Source organism: Xenopus laevis, chromosome 7L (assembly GCF_017654675.1).
Source record: "Xenopus laevis strain J_2021 chromosome 7L, Xenopus_laevis_v10.1, whole genome shotgun sequence".
Classification (NCBI taxonomy): domain Eukaryota; kingdom Metazoa; phylum Chordata; class Amphibia; order Anura; family Pipidae; genus Xenopus; species Xenopus laevis.
This window is the reverse complement of record NC_054383.1, coordinates 69,525,758-69,544,726: the sequence shown is the minus strand read 5'-3', so window position 1 is coordinate 69,544,726 and position 18,969 is coordinate 69,525,758. Positions and strand designations below refer to the sequence as shown.

Here is an 18,969-nt window from a genome sequence, read left to right as displayed (position 1 = left end):
ACCCATTGCCAAATGGGGAGATTTGTAGCTCTTTGGTACCGCAGGCGACAGATCTCCCAACAAACACTTTTCATAGCATGACATAAAGATCTCATCATGTAAAACCTATCACTTGGGGTGATCTGGTTTGCCCACAGGAAAATGCAAAGGGATGCAATTTCCCATGATTTAGCCAGATTGCCATGAGTAATAGTTTTTACTTGTGGAGATTTTAATGTTATGCTTTTTTACAGGAGATTTGTAGCAAAGATTTGTCATGGCCCTTAAAGGAGAACTAAAGCCTAAAAATGAATAAGGCTAAAAATGGCATATTTTATATAATGAACTTATTGCATGAGCCTAACTTTTCAGCTTCTCAATAGCAGCAATGATCCAGGACTTCAAACTTGTCACAGGGGGTCACCATCTTGCAAAGTGTCTGCGAAACTCACATGCTCAGTGGGCTCTGAGCAGCTGTTGAGAAGTTAAGCTTAGGGGTCGTCGCAAGCAGAGGTTGGCCTGTAATATAAGCTGATGCTACAGGGCTGATTATTAAATTCTGATGCTAATTGCTCTGGTTTCTATGCTGCCATGTAGTAATTATCTGTATTAATTACTAGTCAGCCTTATATCGTGACATTCCTATTTTATGTGTAATGTATATTGTGAGTGGGTCCCTAAGCTCAGTAAGTGACAGCAGCACAGAGCATGTGCAGTGAATCAGCAGAAAAGAAGATGGGGAGCTACTGGGGCATCGTTGGAGACATAGATCTTTACTGCTAAAGGGCTGTGGTTGCCTTGGGCTGATACAGAAGCACAAACATAATGTACAACATTTCTAGCTACTTCTTTAGTTAGGCTTTAGTTCTCCTTAAAGTAACATGTGATAAAGATACAGTAGGGAGGCGTTCCTTACCCCATACAGCTTGAAACAAATACCTTTTAATTTTTTGTCTTCAAAACAGGAACTAATGAAGTTATGAGGATGATTGTGGCCAGAAGCATTTTACAAGAATAGCTATGGACCAGGACACAATTCTGCAGTGGCACATTGACAGACCTCAGTACGACCTGATATCAAAGAAACCTTGTTTTTTATTGGACCCATAACATTGTTCTAGCCATTTAGCATTACATAGTTTATGGGGCATTATCAGTGATGTTTGAGGCACAGACACAGCCAAGGAAATGTTTGTCTACAGAGAAAATAAGAGAAGGAATTTGCCCAAGATGTGGACTAAGGAACCAGCTTGACAGACCTGAAGCAGATGTTACAGCTGAATAACTACTGCTTTTCCTGGAAAGCAGTGCTGCTAGTCATTCTTCAAACTTACTGTTACTAAAGAAAAGCCTAATGGTGCAGGTGTATTGTTGTTCAGATTTATATTCCACTTCTGCTGTCTTTGCTAATTTATCCTTATTAAACATTATGATTAATGTACAATGACAAATTAAATGTTTTAAATTATATTGCCATGTTTTACCTGTATTTATTAATCTTTATCATTGGCCTCCCTCAGTTTGTGTTAATACAGATAGGGTATGTGATGGGTACAGAAAATAGAAATTTTAATTCTGTAGTCTGCAGTCTGTAGCTTTAAATGCCAGATGATATCCCTTGTAAGATCTACTATGACCTTTGCACTGAGCCTTCATTTTTTATACAGCAGGGCTTGACTGTATAGTAAGGCTATAAAGCCAACTGTGCTTATATGTATTTTGTTTTTCCAACTTGACTTCCAGTTCCCACTTGAGACAGTAAATTAAAGACATCTCCTTTTTTTGAATTCAACTTTTACATGATGTTGTATGACACTATTGAAATTGTATCTGTAACATATATTTACCAATTTTTTTAAATAAGAAAGAATGTATGTATAGTTTTTTTTTTTTACACTATATAGTGCAAATAGTGAAACAAAATAATGTTTGCATCAAACATATATATCATAACATATATTAATATATTTACTTAAGTTACTTAAGTTGAAATACATGTTCTCTATGTTGAGTAGTGAAGAAATAACAAGCAGCATGTCTTTAGGCCATAGCAGTCAGGCCATCCCAGTTTAGAGATTTTTTTTTTTGTTGCTGGTAAGATTGCAGGTGTCTCTCCAGTATCTACAGACTGCAGACAGATAGTAGGACCATTAAATAACAGGCCCCACCCAGAAAACTTTGTAATTTTGTCCAGTTTGACAGCCACCGAGCCTTAGAGAGACGGTGGAACAAATGAGTGGCATGCCCTTCCAAGACAAATATTGCATTGCACATTTGCCCAGTTTACCAGATAACTTTTACATATGCCAGACAACTACTACAAAAATATACATTTAATATAAGCTTTATCTCATTTTCTGTAGTAACTGTACTAGCAAGTCTGGGGTAATTATGCTGATTATTTTCTGTAGTATTTATACTGGCATCCCTGGGATTAATATGCTAATTATTAATTTCCTTAGTGGTATACTGGCAAGTCTAGTATACCCGTTATCCATTTTACATATGGATTATATCTGCACGCCTGGGGTTAATAGGCACATTATGCATTTTGTATAGTAATTATACTGGCACGTATGGGTTGTGTTGTAGTAAAATGGGTGTTGTGATTATGGGTGTGGGCATGTTTGCAAAAGAATTTTGGGGGCCTGCCATTTGGCTCTTTGCCCAGAGCTCAGCTCTGAAAAGGGCTTTTGTATCTCACAGTAGAAGACAGACAAGCAGAACTGGGAAAACCAAAATGATGCCTCGTGTTATTTCATGTGGGGGTCTATTTCATGGCTTCCCCCCTATTCCTTTTAAAAACCTGCCTTTATAAATGGTATCACAGCAGGTTAGTTATAACAGATGCTATATAGCAATGAACACTACAGTTCTCATTAAACAAATATCTAATACTGATAATCCAAGATAAATAGCATGTTTGTCAGTGATTGGGGCCAATGGAAGCATGAAAAGTGCCATGTATGATTGAGTAACAGTGTGGTTTGGGTATAATAAGTGATGTCGTCAGGCCAGCCTGTGACTGAAAATCAACCTGAAAAAATAATCCATAAATAACAAAACAAATAGGCACATTATCTAAAAGCTATTTTTAAAAGTCAGTTCTATCTAACAATCCCAGAAACCTGTAGTTACCGTAATATAGGAAGGTCCTCTAGTAATTTTATTTATAGTGCAAGTAGTTGTGCTGCCATAAATTCTACAGCTGTATGCTCATCTGTTGCAATGAAAGGATTAGTATTGTTATTTGAAATGTGTCTGTTCATTTAAAACCTATAAACAATAATGTTGTTTCTTGGCAACAAATATCCTATGTATTACTTTTCATTCTGTAGTTCTGCAGAAAGCCATGAATAGTTTTTGACCCCTGTTTGTCTTCCCGTATAAGATTGTAATCTACAGACCACATGTGTTTCATGCTGTGTGCCTTTTAGTCCTATTGAACTTTAATGGCTGCCCCTCACCTTATTTATGTAAACCATAGTGCTCTTTTTGAAGCAAAGATGCAATTTTTACCTATGATAACATAAAAGCTTTGCTGGTAAATGTTACAATAGAAATTATCATCTTATCGTTTAAATTAGAGTTGAATGCATGACTATAACTAAAAAACAGAACACTGACCATCAGATTTTTTATAATGAGAGACATAGTAAGGATGCTGGTCTTTATTAAAAAATAAGTTTCAAGCAGAGATAGTGGAGCTAGTCAGATAGTACACTTTGTTGGCTTATTATTACAGTGAACACACAAATACGTAATTCAAAACTATCATTATTTGTTTAAGGGTGACACTTAACACATTCATCACAACTATTGGCCATATGCATAGCAACTGCGGGAAGCACATGCAACATGTTTTTCCACAGACTATTCGGGCCCAGATTTGTGGAAAGGCCACCAAGGCCCGTGCCTAGGGCAGCAAGACTTTAGGGGCGCATTCCACTCAACCACATCCACATTGGTTCAGAAGCTCTGGAGCTGCACAATAGTTTATTCAATTTCCCATGCGCCAATTCCCAGTGCTCCTGACCTGCATGTGCACAAATGAAGGGGAGGGGACACGAGTGATGAACTGCAGCGGCCATTTTCTAACACCTTGCAAATAAAAACTATATTTTATTCACAAACCTGTTTTAAGTAGGCACTAAATGCCAGTTAATAACAATTTGATTAGCCTGATGACTTTTAAAGTGATGCTGCTGCAAAAGAAATCATGCATCTTATCTTGCCTTTATCAACTGAGAGATAGCCATGACCTCATGTTCTGTTAATTAATTACAATTAATTTATAACAACCTTTGCCCTTGCTGTGCAGCTTATGGGGGTGGGGTTCAGGGCACATCCTTTACTATGGATCCCATTATTTAGTATTATCCAGACTGCTACTATCCACCTACTTTTATGCTACTTCTGTAAACAAGTATGTGATAGTTGGTAGACAGTTTGGAAATATAAGCCATACCTGCCACCCATGCATTGTGCAATATGCATTTAAATGCTGCAAAGCAAGGGAGTGGTTATTAATTGATTGTAATTTATGATCATGCTCATGTTGTTTCAGAAGTCATTAACCCATTGCAGTAGATCATAACAAGGAAACCACAGATATGAGAATGTCAACTAAACTTTCAATCACATATTCATTCAAAAAAGATCATTCTATATATTTGAGGTATATAAAGCTAAGAAAGCTCTAAAACTTGACCTTTGATAAATAACCCCCATAATGTTCATATATTTATCCATGAAAAGGTTTATTCCAAACTCAGTCCTGCAAAATCATTAGTCTTCCTCAAATGCCACCTGTCACTCCACATTCACAGTGCTGTATTTAAACCTTATCTTTGCTGTTAGTAGAGGTTAATCCTGTTAATCTGTCAACCATAGTTACTTGTGATATAAAGTTAAATATTGCCATATGATTTCCAACAATGATCCATTCTTTTATAGAAGGAGGGGTTCATGATTTCCAGTGCAGTAATATAAGCATTTCCCACAATTTAGGAAGAAAGGTTCTATGGTGGAGAAGAACTGAGATATGGAATTATTTAGTCAAAACAATATGTATGCTACATAGTTTGAGACAATTGTCCTCAGAGCTGCCCAGTAAGGGAAGATTTTGGGGCATTGACAAAATAATATGTAACAGAGCTCGTGCCCCCAAGGCATCTCCAGCAATGGTCAGAGTCATCATCCCAAATCCAATCTAACTGGAACGTAGTACCATTGGGTCAAAATTTTATAATGTATTTCTTATTTTATACGACATCTAGAGATACAATATTGGTTGGTGACCATGGTGCCAGGCTGTACTCTACTGCTAAGTATATTATATAGAATTTGAAAGTCATGCCCAGGACCCGAGCATGCTATGATGAAAATCCCTGTTTAATGAAGGACTGTTTTTTTCTTATGCAAAATTAATGGGAGCAGCTTCTATGCCGGGGTAGTAAACTGATCAATTGTGGCAATGCAGTTGCTGTGATAAATTTAGCAAAAGATTTTAGTTCAGTTCTAATAAGAGTTTGCTACATGAACCTAGGGCAGTGTGATTGGGAATGGAAGGTGTTTACTTGTATAAAACTGGTGTAATAGAGGGAAGGAGGGGAGAATCCTTAATATAGCATATATTCTGATCGAGCTATATTTGTAGGTGAAACACTATAAAGTTACTGGGTCAGTCTTATTTGGATCTGATGACACTGCAGAGGACTGCAAAAAACAAGGTGCTCTGCTAAAATACATAAAGCTCTTCAGTCACAAAGATGTGAATACACACATCTTCATCAACACATGAATGAAAATGAAGTGTTTTTATACAGGTCATGGAACTCCGAGGTAACTTCTAATATCCTCATATTTTGCAACTGGGGGTACTTTATTTATTATAATACACAAGTTTTAGGGAGTCATGTGACAGAAATGACATCTGAACTCACCGTTTATAACTGATGACATCAGAACTCACCGTTTATAAGGATATAATTTACAAGATATTCATGGCTTTTGTGTATTATATATATGTATCCTGCAGAATTTATATAAAAGCATTATAGACATTGTTACTAGCTGACGATTTGCCATTTAACACAAACATTTTAGGAGTAACTTTTTGAACAACAAATTGACAACCTTCTCCTGGAGCAGGAGATAAGCTTTTTAACTTACTGGAAAGGTAGTATATTTTTAGCATATACGCTACGCAGCGTTTAGTATGATTATTTGTTTGTAATATCCATACCTCCTAACAGATCATCACTCTCAATTAGAGTCCAGATATATGGATGTGCTGACAACTCCAAAATATACTAGAAAGTTATTTGTCCTTAAGAGAAGAGCTCCAACGCCTACTGTACCTTGCCAGTCCTGTTTGTGATCTATGCCTCTATCTCAAAACCAGTCTTGCCTGTCCCCTTAGAATCTGCTTCCTCATTAGTCAGAAAATTCATCTTTTGCCAAATGGCCCTTACAAGATGCCACTCTTTTGGGATAAGTGGGATGGGTTAAATTTCAAACAATATGTTAAAGGAACAGTGAACCCAAAAACGTTAAACTGTTTAAAGAAATACATATATAATGTACTGTAGTCCTGCCCTGAAATGTTGCATGTTTGCTTCAGAAAGACTACTACAGTTTATATAAATAAGCTGGTGTGTGCCACGGGGGTCAGTGGCGTAACTAGATGCTACTGGGACTCACAGCAAATTCAAATTAGGCCCCTAAAACATTGATTGGTAAGTTGAACTATTCTATCAAGATATATTTAAATTGCTCATTGATTAGGACCTCACTGAGTCCACGACACTACTAGGCCCCCCTGCAACCGTCAGGGTCTGCATCCTTCCTGTAGTTACACCCCTGATGGGGGCAGCCATTCAATGCAGAGCTTACATAGCAGATAGCAGATTGGGGCTTATTTATCAACACTGGGCAAATTTGCTGATGGGCTTTTACCTATAGCAACCGAAGAAATCGGCAACCGAAAAAAAGAAATCAGATTGCTGCATGCATTGTTCTTCTTGCAGATGGCCTTAAAAAGCTAATCACTGATTGGTTGCTATAGGTAACAGCCCATGGGCAAATTTGCCCAGTGTTGACAATTGAACCCCATTATCTCTGTAGAATACTATTCTATGTCAGAGCATTTCTGTTGTCTGCTATGTAGCCTGTCTTTTTCATCATGAATGGCTGCCCCATGGCTACACAGCAGCATGTTTGTGTACTATAGCACTGCTACTATAGTAGTCTTTCTGAAGCAATCACACAACATTTACCAATGCAGGACAACAGCATATTATACAGTATATGGATTTCTTTAAAACACTGATTTTTTAATGTTACCCTTCCCTTGTCAGCTGGGCTGTGCCCTCCACTGACTGTTTCAGACAGCAATGGTGTTTTGGGACCATGAGAGGTACTGATTGCCGCCCCTCTGTAGAAGGGATAATGAATGTAAAACAGTAAAAGGCAGGGAAGGGTGCCACAACTACACAAATATCCTTTAAATTACCATAAGTATGTGTGCCAATGTGTATGTGCATGTATATGTGCCAGGAATGGAATGTGGAATTGTGTCTGTATGGCTGTCAGTGTGCAAGTAGATTCAAGATTCAATGTTTTATTGTCATATGTATACAGTACAATGAAATTCTTTCTTGAATGCCTTCTTCACAGATGAGACAATTAACACCAAGTGCAATACAATAATACAATTACACTAAACTAAAGTTACAATAACATTTTGTTACTCTAGCTTTATACAATAATGTTTTAAAAATGTCTGTCTTCTTCTAAATACAGTAAAGTTGCAATAAGTCCTATCTACTCTAGCTAACTATATCTACTATTATCAAAATGACCATAATCATTGTAGGAATATGCTTAAAATCATGGTTCTTCTGCTTTCACTAACAAAATCCTTACCGTATATACTCAAGTATAAGCCGTCCCGAGTATAAGCCGAGGTACCTAATTTTACCTCCAAAAACTGGGAAAGCTTATTGACTCGAGTATAAGCCTAGGGTGAGAAATGCAAAAAATTGAGGGTTTCTGCTCCCATTGGAGGTGCCGGCGTCTCATTTTTGGATGCTGGCGACCATTCTTGGGCGCCGGCGACTATTCTTGGGCACCGGAACTGAAGTGAGAGGAGCCGGTAATGAGCAGTGCTGGATGCGAGAGGCAGAGGACAAACTGCAGGAATGTTTTGACTCTGTGGACTGGAACATGTTCAGAGATTCATCCTCTGATTTGGATGGGTACGCCACAGACTTCATCACAATTCCAACAAAAATAATCTGCTAATTTCCCAATCAGAAACCGTGGATTGTCTGAGATCCGACATAAGATCCGCAAATGCATGCACGCATTGCACACTGGTACAAGAACATGATCTCTGGAAAGCCATTCAAAACGTAACTATAGCAGTAAAATTGAGTCTCAGTTTAACTGCACGCGAGATGTTCGTCATATATATATATAATATTAACAGACTATTAAAGGAGAACTAAACTCTACAAATGGATAGGGCTAAAAATTCAATGTTTTATACACTGAACTTATTGCACCAGCCTAAAGTTTCAGCTTCGAAACTGCTCAGTGTGCTCTGAGAAGCTGTTGAGAAGCTAAGCTTAGGGGTTGTTGCAAATTATCAAGCAGAAAATTTGGTTGGTCTGTCATATAAGATGATGCTACAGTGCTAATTATTTGCACTGGTTTCTATGCTGTCATGAAGTATATATCTGTATTAATTACTAACCAGCCTTATATTGAGACATTTCTATTCTATGTGTACTGTATATTTTGAATGGGTCCCTAAGCTTAGTAAGTGATAGCAGCACAGAGCATGTGCAGTGAATCAGCAGAAAAGAAGATGGGGAGCTACTGGGGCATCTTTGGAGACACAGATCTTCCCTGCTAAAGGGCTTTGGTTGTCTGGGGCTGGTACAGAAGCCCAAAACATAATGTACACCATTTCTAGCCTACTTCTTTAGTTTAACTTTCCTTGTCCTTTAACCACAGCTATGCACACTCACTGCTGCCTGTGCTTCACTTCCTGATGAACTGAATGCATTTAAGCACGACTTGAGCTTGCAAACCCAGATTTTGCTATAACGCTGCACATCATATCTCAGATTCACCGTGCCTGTCATGGATGTGAAAAGGACTAATTAATCCCCGCAAAGCTGCTGGTCCAGACAGAATCTCAGGTCGTGTCTGCTGCAGAGCCCAACTGTTTCCAACTGCTTCAAAAATTGTTCCTCTGCTTCATTGTTCCTCTCCCCAAGTAAAACAAGTGACCTGCCTTAATGACTATTGCCCTGTAGCACTAACCCCCCCCCATCACAATGAAGTGCTTTGAGAGGCTGGTGCTAAGACACATTAAAGACTCTATTCCAGACAGTTTGGACCCCCTGCAGTTTGCATATCCAGGCTTGGACTTTGGTCTTCAGCGCCCCTAGGCCGCTGGGCCCTCGCGAGTGCACCACCCTCCACGCGCATGCACAGGAGCTCGAGCATGCACATGAGCAGGAACGATGGGGATTCCCCAGTGCTCTTTAGGTTGCAGCCGGGTGACATGCCACCCCTACGATCCTGCCACCCTAGTCCCGGGCCTTTGTGGCAACAAATCCGGGCCAGGGCAACAAAAAAAGACCCACTGAGGATGCTATTTTACACACAATTCACACCACCCTGGCTCACCTGGAGACTGCTATGCCAGACTATTATTTGTGGATGCTCTGCATTTAACACAAATCTAACCCAGAAGCTGTTGGGAGACTCAGTGCTAATCTGTGCAATTGGATCCTGGACTTACAAACAGACCACAGTTGGCAAAATTGCTTCCTGCACTTTGATCCTCAATCTGGCACTCTACAAGGAAGTGTCCTGAGCCTGCTGCCGTACTCCTTGGTGCAGTAGTATATACATGTGTATCTGTGAGATAGAGAATAATGGCACTGTGTTATATAGAGCCTTTTTCTGTTTGGTGCTTGATACCTGACTAATATCTACCATTGTACCCCATTACTCTTAATAAACTGGCAGAGACGATGACAGTTCAGCCAAAAACCCTTGAGACTATTAACTGAACATTTATGAATCATTTGCTAATTAGAAGGTCGCTTGTTGAACAGGTTCTGTGGGAGGGTTTATTGATGTCACACACACACACACATACACACCCGGTCCCAACAGAGTAAGCTGAAGTCTGTGAAGAAGCTGCCTGGGAGCTCTTTGCCCTGTACTACTTGTTATAACTCGTGATGACATGCCAAGCTAATTCATAAGATGATTGACTCATGAGGTGGAACTTTTTTTCCTCCAGCTGTTTCATTCAGTCACTTGGCACAGAATGACATCTCTGCCATGAGCATTTGGGGCATGGGCTGAGGCAGCGGCAGTCCAATAGGCTGATGCTAGGTTGCAAAAGCTTGGGGTTGCCGCAGCAACTTGCAAATTGGCCCACAGAAGTGAAAGTGGCAGCAGCAGCTACCAGGGAACTTGGGAGAGCAAAGGCATAACCGGAGACATGAGGCGAGACTTGCAGCGCCGGAGGATGATAATCCTGATCCTGCTCTTTATTGCAGCCTTCCTATTGTACAGGTAACATAGCCTGGGAGATCTGCAAACACCTGTCCACATTGCCTTTTTTATTGCTCTAAGAACAAGCTCAAGCCATTGGGTAAATATTTGTTCAGGGTTTGCTCAGTTGAAAGAGTATATATATATATATATATATATATATATATATATATATATATATATATATATATATATATATATATATATATATATTGCCTAAGTGCCAACCATCTAAAATATATATAGTTAGTAGTTCTTCCCCTTTAAGTGGTGGTTCCCATTTTAGTATGTTACAGAATGGCCAATGGTAATTTTAAGCAACCTTTCAAATGGTCTTAATTTTTTCTTTTTTATAGTCTTTGAATTATTTGTCATCTTCTTCTTCAACTGTTATATTTGGATCTATTTATTGAATTATATGAGAATCTCCTACATAAACTTTTCAGCAGGGGAATGATGAGTTATTGGGCCCCCTAAACAATTTGTGTAACTTGTTTCTCCATTAGTTGGGTAACTAGCAGAGACCATCAATCAGCAGCACACTATAGGTAAATCATATTGCAGATGCCACATAAGCAGAAAAATAATTCCTGCTTTTTTTTTTTTTTACAAATTTCCAACTTTTCTACCCCTGCAGCTGCTCTTTGCCTTGCTGAACGTACTACGTCATCATTCTGTGGGCAGAGTCCGCTGTCACAAGGGGAAAAGTGACCCCCCAAATTGGGGGGTAATCAGAGAAACTTTAGGAGTGGCAAAGAGCAGCTGCAGAGGAAGAAAAACTTAGAAAACATAAAAACTAGGATACGTTTTCCCAATGATCTTGTTATCCTGCTCCTATGATGGAGTTTTTTTTTCCACGAAAATTAGAGGTTTTTGAGTTGTCTTTTTTGGTCAAAACTAACATTTTCGGGTTAAAAACAAACTAGAATAATATTTGAAATGTATTATACCCCGACCCTGGAAATAGCTTGAATGTGAAAATACACCCTGGAACCATTTGGAGATGTTAACAGCCTGTTTGATGTTTAAGTTTTTTCAGAGGGTTTATCCTGAAAACTCAAATGATTGGACCTATTAAGAGTTTTTTATTGCCTAAAACCCGATTAATTTGAGTTTCCGGGTCCTGAACTTGCAGATTCTGTTTTTTTGCCATTCGAGTTTTTTCTTAAATAAGATACCATTCGAGTTTCGAGTTCACCCCCATAGTATGAACACCCAAATTACAGGGAAAAAACCCTTTTCCTGAAAACCCTGAACATGGATAATAGATCCCATACCTGTATATGAAAAGGATACTAACAGTGGGGCTCATTCATCAACACTGGGCAGATTTGCCCATGGGCAGTTACCTATAGCAACCAATTGGCTTAGTAAATCTGCCCCCCAGTGTCAAAATAATTTTCACGCCCGTTGGCTTTAATGCGTTTTGCAAATTTTTCGCCATTTTGTGGTAAATTCGGGAATTCGGGACAAATTCGCCCATCACATCTGGGTTGATGTGAAAGGCTCCAAGATTAATTTTATAAATAAGCAACTTTTCATATTAAAACAGAATGGTAACAGCACTCAAACAAGCAAATAGAGAATTACAAATACTGTAATCATTCTATATATATGGACACCTCCCCAACCCCAAACTCCCACTGGCATTTGCAGACAGGTTGTGGCTAAGATCTGCACCACTTCCTTAATTCAATTTTAGTGCTGCTCCTCGGCAATTCACTGTCTGAGAACTTGTTTCATGCTCACCTGTTGGACTGTTGATTGATTTAAGCATGGTGCTAGTGTGAATGCTGTCCATTATTACCAGTGTACCAAAAAGTTTTCTTAAATGCATATGTTAGAGGCAGTTTGTGCTTCTATATCACTAATTGATAATAATTGCTGATTATTGTTTTTTTTAAGCATTTAAAAAGCTTAGGGCTCTTACATGAGCAGACTGTACTCAGTGTGCTGCAGGTAAGTGCAGAACAAAAATGAAACTCAGCTGTATTCTACGCTTACCTGCATCAAAGTAAGTACAATTTTCATAGGAAATACATGGCTTCGTTAATTCATTAATTTCCTTCTGGTGGAATACATGAAAGCTCCATTGCAAGAAACACAGGAGCAAACGCTCGTGTGAAGAAGCAAATCAGTCAATAAGTTGAATAAGGAGTAGGAGAGGAGAGAAAAGCTGCATTTTGTGCCCTTTTTTTAGTTTTGCCTTTAAGAATATATTCAACACAAGGGTACTTGGTCTTGCCCTGCTTTAGGAGAAGCCTTAAGGGGGGCAAGTGTTACCCCCTTGGGTATCAATGGTCATAGAAAGCAATACTATGTTTTCCTCTACTGTTACACCAAACTAGGAAATTGCTGATGCTGTGTTACACAGTCAGGTCCAAATTTTGACTTTTGGCGGGCCATGATGTATTATATTGTAAGTATTTTCTGCTTGTGCTTGTGCTGTATATAATGTATATGTATGTAAGTATAAAACAAGCACAAGGGGAGTTAAAAGCTTAGATTACATGCGACAATATTATAAATGTCCAGAAAAACAGGTATATATATAGAGAGAGATTATTTGGTAATATTTAAACCTTAGTTCTCATATTCATCCTCCTCTACTTTTCCATACAATACTTCTTGTGGATGTGAATCACCTATTTTCATGCTTCATGGGATTGCCCTTGCGTTTGGGAATTGTGTTTTCAGCTGGTTGTCAATGTGTTATGTGTATTTATTGCTCATAATTCTGAAGTGACTCTTCTGTGGTTGCCAGTGAACACCTTGTCAAATGCTTGGAATGCACTTCTCACATAAGCAACTGGTTTCCATCTTTCAACCAATGCCACAGGTACATGCCAGGTTACACCACTTTCAGAATATGATGTACTTCTTATCATATTTAGATGACAGTATAAATCGCTCTCAGGGAATTTGTCAGTGATACAATACATATTCCAAACCAAATATCTTTGTATTACTGTTTTGCTTCCTTCGTATGTGCACTTTGTACTTTCTATTCTACCTACGTAGAAGCAATAATCAAAGCAGACATTCACCAATGTATTGCAGATAATGATGTATGATTTAAACTGATTTATCTTGCTTTCCTATTAAGATGGAGATGTACAGGGATGTACAGCTCAAACAAGCATAGTCTGCTTCCACGGTAACAGTCCCAAAAGGCTGCTGCTCATTAAATTCAAAGCATTTCCAAAACCACCCTGCAGTATTTCTGCTGTAACTAAGCAGTTATATGCACATTGCTTCCTATCATGCTTTTTATATGTTGTATATAGTGATTTTGCCAAAATGTATTGGAGTCAATCAGAATACGAAATTTCATGGATATTATGGGGGTTTTAGCTCCGCAATAGCATATACAATGCCCTAGCAATAGCTCTGTGTTTCTAAGCACAGTACCTGGACAGCTTTCTAGATGGGGTGGGGTCCCATGGGCTACAATCTAATTCATTAATGTGCAAGACAAGGGGAGCATAATGTCAGTGTTTTTTCTGCATTTTATTTATTTTCCTAGATGAAACATTCATTACAAAATTCTGGCCAAAAAAGTTTGCTCATCCATAGTCGCATGGTATATTCTAATCAATTATGGATTTTGCAAACAGTATTTATGTTCTATCCCTTGCTAAGGAAAACAAGGGTACTCCAGTATACTGCAGTAATTTAATAAAAAAGTTTTACATTTACCCACATCTAGTAACCCATAGCAATCAGATTTTTTTTCAAGTAGCTGACCAGCTGATTGGCTGCCACAAAAAAAGTAAAAAAAGACTACTTATTACATTAGCCTCTAGAAAAGCTGACCAGGTCAGTTTTCATTATAATTTGATCAACAGCAGTCACTCGATTACTAGAGTGGAGACTGTAGAAGTTTTAACTTGTAATTCTGATGTGGAGCATTATGACAATATGCATTTGGACTAATAATAATAGAAATATGTAGATAAATAAGACTCGCTTTTAGAAAACAACCCTATGCTGACTATTTGATAAATGCTAAATTTCACCAGTGTGGTTGCCCATAGAAACCAATTATCATCTTACTACAAGTGAAAGGAGAGAACTGGTTGGTTCCTATGGGTAACTGCACTGATGCAGTTTAGCTGATGTGCCCAGCGTTGTTACATTTAAAAAAAACAAAAACATAATTTTTTTTCAAAAGCATCTTATTGTGTTTAAATGCCACAGTGTCATGGGTGAGAAAGTCAGTAGGAGGGCCTATACCCAGTATTGACTGGTAGACCAATCAGATATGCAGGCAAAACGAAGCTTAAAGTGATACTGACTTAAAAAACAAATCTTCAAATATTTAATGTACATTAAAAGCTACCTATAGGTCATGTTGATTAGAGCACTTGTTTGTTGATCCCTGAGGAAGGATGCTGGTGTGATCAATTTGTTTTTTTTTAATATATTTGATTGTTAAAGACTGCATTTCTGCATTAGTATCTTACCTGCACCCAGACATGTTACCATAGCTTCTGTGTATAGGTAGTGCTCCTCCGTGTTATATATATAAATATTTGGTTAAATAGGAACACATATTGCTGATTGTTTGAAAGCTAGGCTGTTTATTAGATCTGTGCATTCTGGAAGATTTAAGGTTAATTAAGCACTTTCAATATAAGAATAACCTTGGACCTTGTCATAGTGTTGAGAGCTGATAAAGACACTGTAAAACCATTCATTAACAACTCACATAATATCATGTTAAGTTCCTTCTTTTTTATTCTCAGTTAAAAGCCGAGGGTAAGGTAAGAACATCATTCATGAAGCCTGTCTTCCTGCTTTTCTCTTGAATATCTTTCATTTGAGCACTTATACCAACAAATATAGGGCCACAGGGTACAATTAACTTTACAAAGTTACAGGATTGCAATACATGAAATAATACATGAAATAAATGCTAACATTAAGGATGTTTTGTAAGTGACAGAGCAATCTGGGCCATGTCACTACTTATTATGCTGGTCTAATTAGGTGACATTGTGCTTGGACAAAAAGGTTTCAGAGACAAGTTGAGGAAATGAAAGGAATTTCAGATATGGAAGAACAGCTTTAACAGGGAAAATGCAGAGAAGGCAGTTTTCATCAGGGCCTTCAGTATATGAATGGCAAGAGATGAAAACTATATTACAGATAGAATTGAACAAGAAATCAGCCTAGCGTTTTTGAGAAAAGATCAAATACATAGGAAATTGTTATGTTCCTTGCAGCATTATGCTTATTTGATATTAATTTTATGTGTAGGTATAGAAATTACACTTTATATGGATGTATATCTAATAAATGGAGGTCTAAGCCAGAGCCATATATAATTGACCTGAACAAAAGGAATCATAGTTAGACATAGTGCTATGTGTGTGGGGGGGACTGATAAAATAGTTTCTCTTTAGTCAGACAGTCCCCTAAGGTTTGGTCAGATGAGTGGGTCACAATCTAAAGTTTAGACAGCTAAGTGGGGTCCTTAGCATAGCTGAAAAATAGCTTCCCTTTACTGGGTTAACATATGTTCCTGGCAGTTTAGGAACTGGCCAGAGGAGGTCACTATTCTAAAGCATATAAGCTGGAGCACACATGCTCTGGGTCACTTCTTCGAGATTACACCTAAGCAGGACCAGATTGGAACCTAGGTTAAGTGGGGCCTAGTAAGTGTTAGGATATTCTCTCAATGGTCTAGGTGTGATAGATAGGGATGGGTTTAGCGAGTGAGCAGCCTGAGCTCCATCAAGGAGATTTAGTAAGGATTAGAATCTTGGGTGCATTACCTGAGAGTATGGGTGAAGTGTACAGAATTAGGGGCCTGAGGGGCTATAGTAGCTCACCTAGGTTTCACTTGAGGAGAATCTTGAAAACTTTCTAGTTGAAATAATCCTCCATTCTATGTCTGACCGTAAGGGTGGCTGCACACATAGCGATTCCGGGGACTTTCGTTGCCCAGTTTTCCGAAGTCGTTAGAAGATTCCTTGTGAAGAGCATTATACCGATGCAAAATTTTTTGGAACATATGAAATCTGTTTTAATGACATCTTGTGCATTTTCACTCGTTAACATGTTTTTAGTGTTATATTTATTCCCTATTAATTATAAACTGTAACAGAATAAATGGGGGATTGTTAAATCATGGCACAGAGGAGAGTTGCAAGGAAGCAGATGAGAGAGCAGGTTAATATAAGGATTACCTAAATAAAGTGGTGCAGGATGTGAAACTGGGCTCCCACCTCCAGACAAGAATTTCATTATCAAATGTGAATGCATTTTCTTAAATTCCCTTCAGTTCAGTGGCTCCAGTGGGCCAGCGGGTGCAATAACACTCCCTGCTCCCCTGGTAGTTAAACTATGACCCATTTACAATTTCTCTACTCTTAGCATTGAAAATGTCCCTATTGCGATTTAGTACTAGTCTGCACTATCATAGAAAATTAACAGGATAAATAAGGGGTGTCACATGACATTTCTAAGCAATTCTCACAAACACAAGAGATGAGGCTACGCTAAGACTTTAAAATTTAATAATTAGGGTTGTGGCTTAAAGGACCAGTAACGTCAAAATTTTTTTTTACAAAATTCGTTAGTATACATCGAAATATAAACACCAACACACTTTAAAATTTTAAATTGCAAAGCCTTTATTAAAAAATAACTTACTGAAACTCCACTTCCTGTCCTCTTCAGAAACGGCGATATGGCGACCATCCTTCCTGCAGCAGTTGATTTCTTCTCCCTGGCTATCTCTCCTGGCCACTCTATGTCTGCCGCGCTCTGCCAGCAAGATTGACAGCCAGCTTCTTCTTCTCCAGTCACTTCTTGATGCAGCCGTACTGGTCCTGGTGGTGATCATCTACGGGGCTTGCACAAAACCGGCGTGCGCTGGACTTCTCCCTGCACACTCGGTGTGCTGCTGCTGCGGACTCTGAGCCCTGCTGCCCCTTTGTTTCCCGTGCACCCTGTGTAATGGAGGTCCCTGCTGACTGGGGGTCTGCGGCGGAGAGCGCTTGTTGTTGCTCCCACCGCCGGGCCTGTCACTCCTGATCGCTGCTCTCATGGAAAGTAGCGCTGCGCCCAGTTCCAATGCAAGAAAGGGTTTCCTGCGCTATTCAGGTGCGCTCTGCTCAGTATCGACAGTGCTAAAGTTATGAGAGAAACAGAGACAGCACTGAGGTTACAGGAAGAAGGACAATATTGAGAGTAACAGCAGCGGAGAAAGAACTAGAGCTGAGTAGGAAGCCTCCCAGACAAAGAGGCTGTGCGTGCGCTTCAGTTCAGACGGCAGCGCCTGGGACAGCGCTACGGACAGCACACAAAAGCAGCAGCACTGCGGGACAGGCTCTCCATGGCGCTACTATCCATGAGAGCAGCGATCAGGAGTGACAGGCCCGGCGGTGGGAGCAACAACAAGCGCTCTCCGCCGCAGACCCCCAGTCAGCAGGGACCTCCATTACACAGGGTGCACGGGAAACAAAGGGGCAGCAGGGCTCAGAGTCCGCAGCAGCAGCACACCGAGTGTGCAGGGAGAAGTCCAGCGCACGCCGGTTTTGTGCAAGCCCCGTAGATGATCACCACCAGGACCAGTACGGCTGCATCAAGAAGTGACTGGAGAAGAAGAAGCTGGCTGTCAATCTTGCTGGCAGAGCGCGGCAGACATAGAGTGGCCAGGAGAGATAGCCAGGGAGAAGAAATCAACTGCTGCAGGAAGGATGGTCGCCGTATCGCCGTTTCTGAAGAGGACAGGAAGTGGAGTTTCAGTAAGTTATTTTTTAATAAAGGCTTTGCAATTTAAAATTTTAAAGTGTGTTGGTGTTTATATTTCGATGCATACTAACGAATTTTGTAAAAAAAAATGTTGACGTTACTGGTCCTTTAATGACTGCAGCTAATACCATATAACTATGTGACTGTTAAGCGCTACACCCCTTGGAATAGGGAGGATAATGATACATATGTATGTCAGAGTTTGTGTTTTATACTGTATAGGGAACTTTGTTTCTTATTATGGCTGATTCTTATTTTAACCATGATAACCACAAGCAGGAACACCTTTGTGTTCATAGAACATTGGAGAGGGCAGACAAATTCTAATTGGGCTTGTTCATTAACATGTCAGTTCTTTTTTTAGGGATACTATTTTTCTGTTGCCATGTAAAGTCCTTTGTTAGGGATGATGATATTTATTGTTTGTTTGCCATCATGATAAGTGCAATATAGGAAATTATTGATATTGGATTCCTGGGCTGAAGTTAAACAGTTGAGGATTCTTGTTAGCACAAAGAGGATGCAGTCTGACCTTATATTAAAATATTATTAATTACAAAAATATATGCATAATCAAACAAACAAATGCTGTTTTTTAATTTGCTAAACATATTTAAACAAATAAATACAAGGTAATTG

At 39.1% G+C, this 18,969-nt stretch overlaps 2 protein-coding genes across 4 annotated transcripts in view; both read left to right on the top strand.

The window, feature by feature from the left end:
• The window catches only part of acad8.L (acyl-CoA dehydrogenase family member 8 L homeolog), a 42,455-nt gene extending 41,006 nt beyond the window's left edge, over positions 1-1,449 (top strand). For 2 of the 3 annotated variants that reach the window (XM_018224289.2, XM_018224290.2), the window contains exon 11: positions 945-1,449. In XM_018224289.2, the coding sequence (XP_018079778.1) occupies positions 945-997 (53 nt within the window). In that variant the 3' untranslated portion in view covers positions 998-1,449. The remainder of the gene's footprint in view (positions 1-944) is intronic. The other variant, NM_001086445.2, reaches the window with a different exon arrangement.
• An 8,730-nt stretch (positions 1,450-10,179) lies between these two features.
• Positions 10,180-18,969, top strand: part of glb1l2.L (galactosidase beta 1 like 2 L homeolog) — a 38,248-nt gene continuing 29,458 nt past the window's right edge. The window contains exon 1 of the mRNA XM_018225680.2: positions 10,180-10,587. Coding sequence (XP_018081169.1) covers positions 10,514-10,587 — 74 coding nt within the window. The 5' untranslated portion in view covers positions 10,180-10,513. The remainder of the gene's footprint in view (positions 10,588-18,969) is intronic.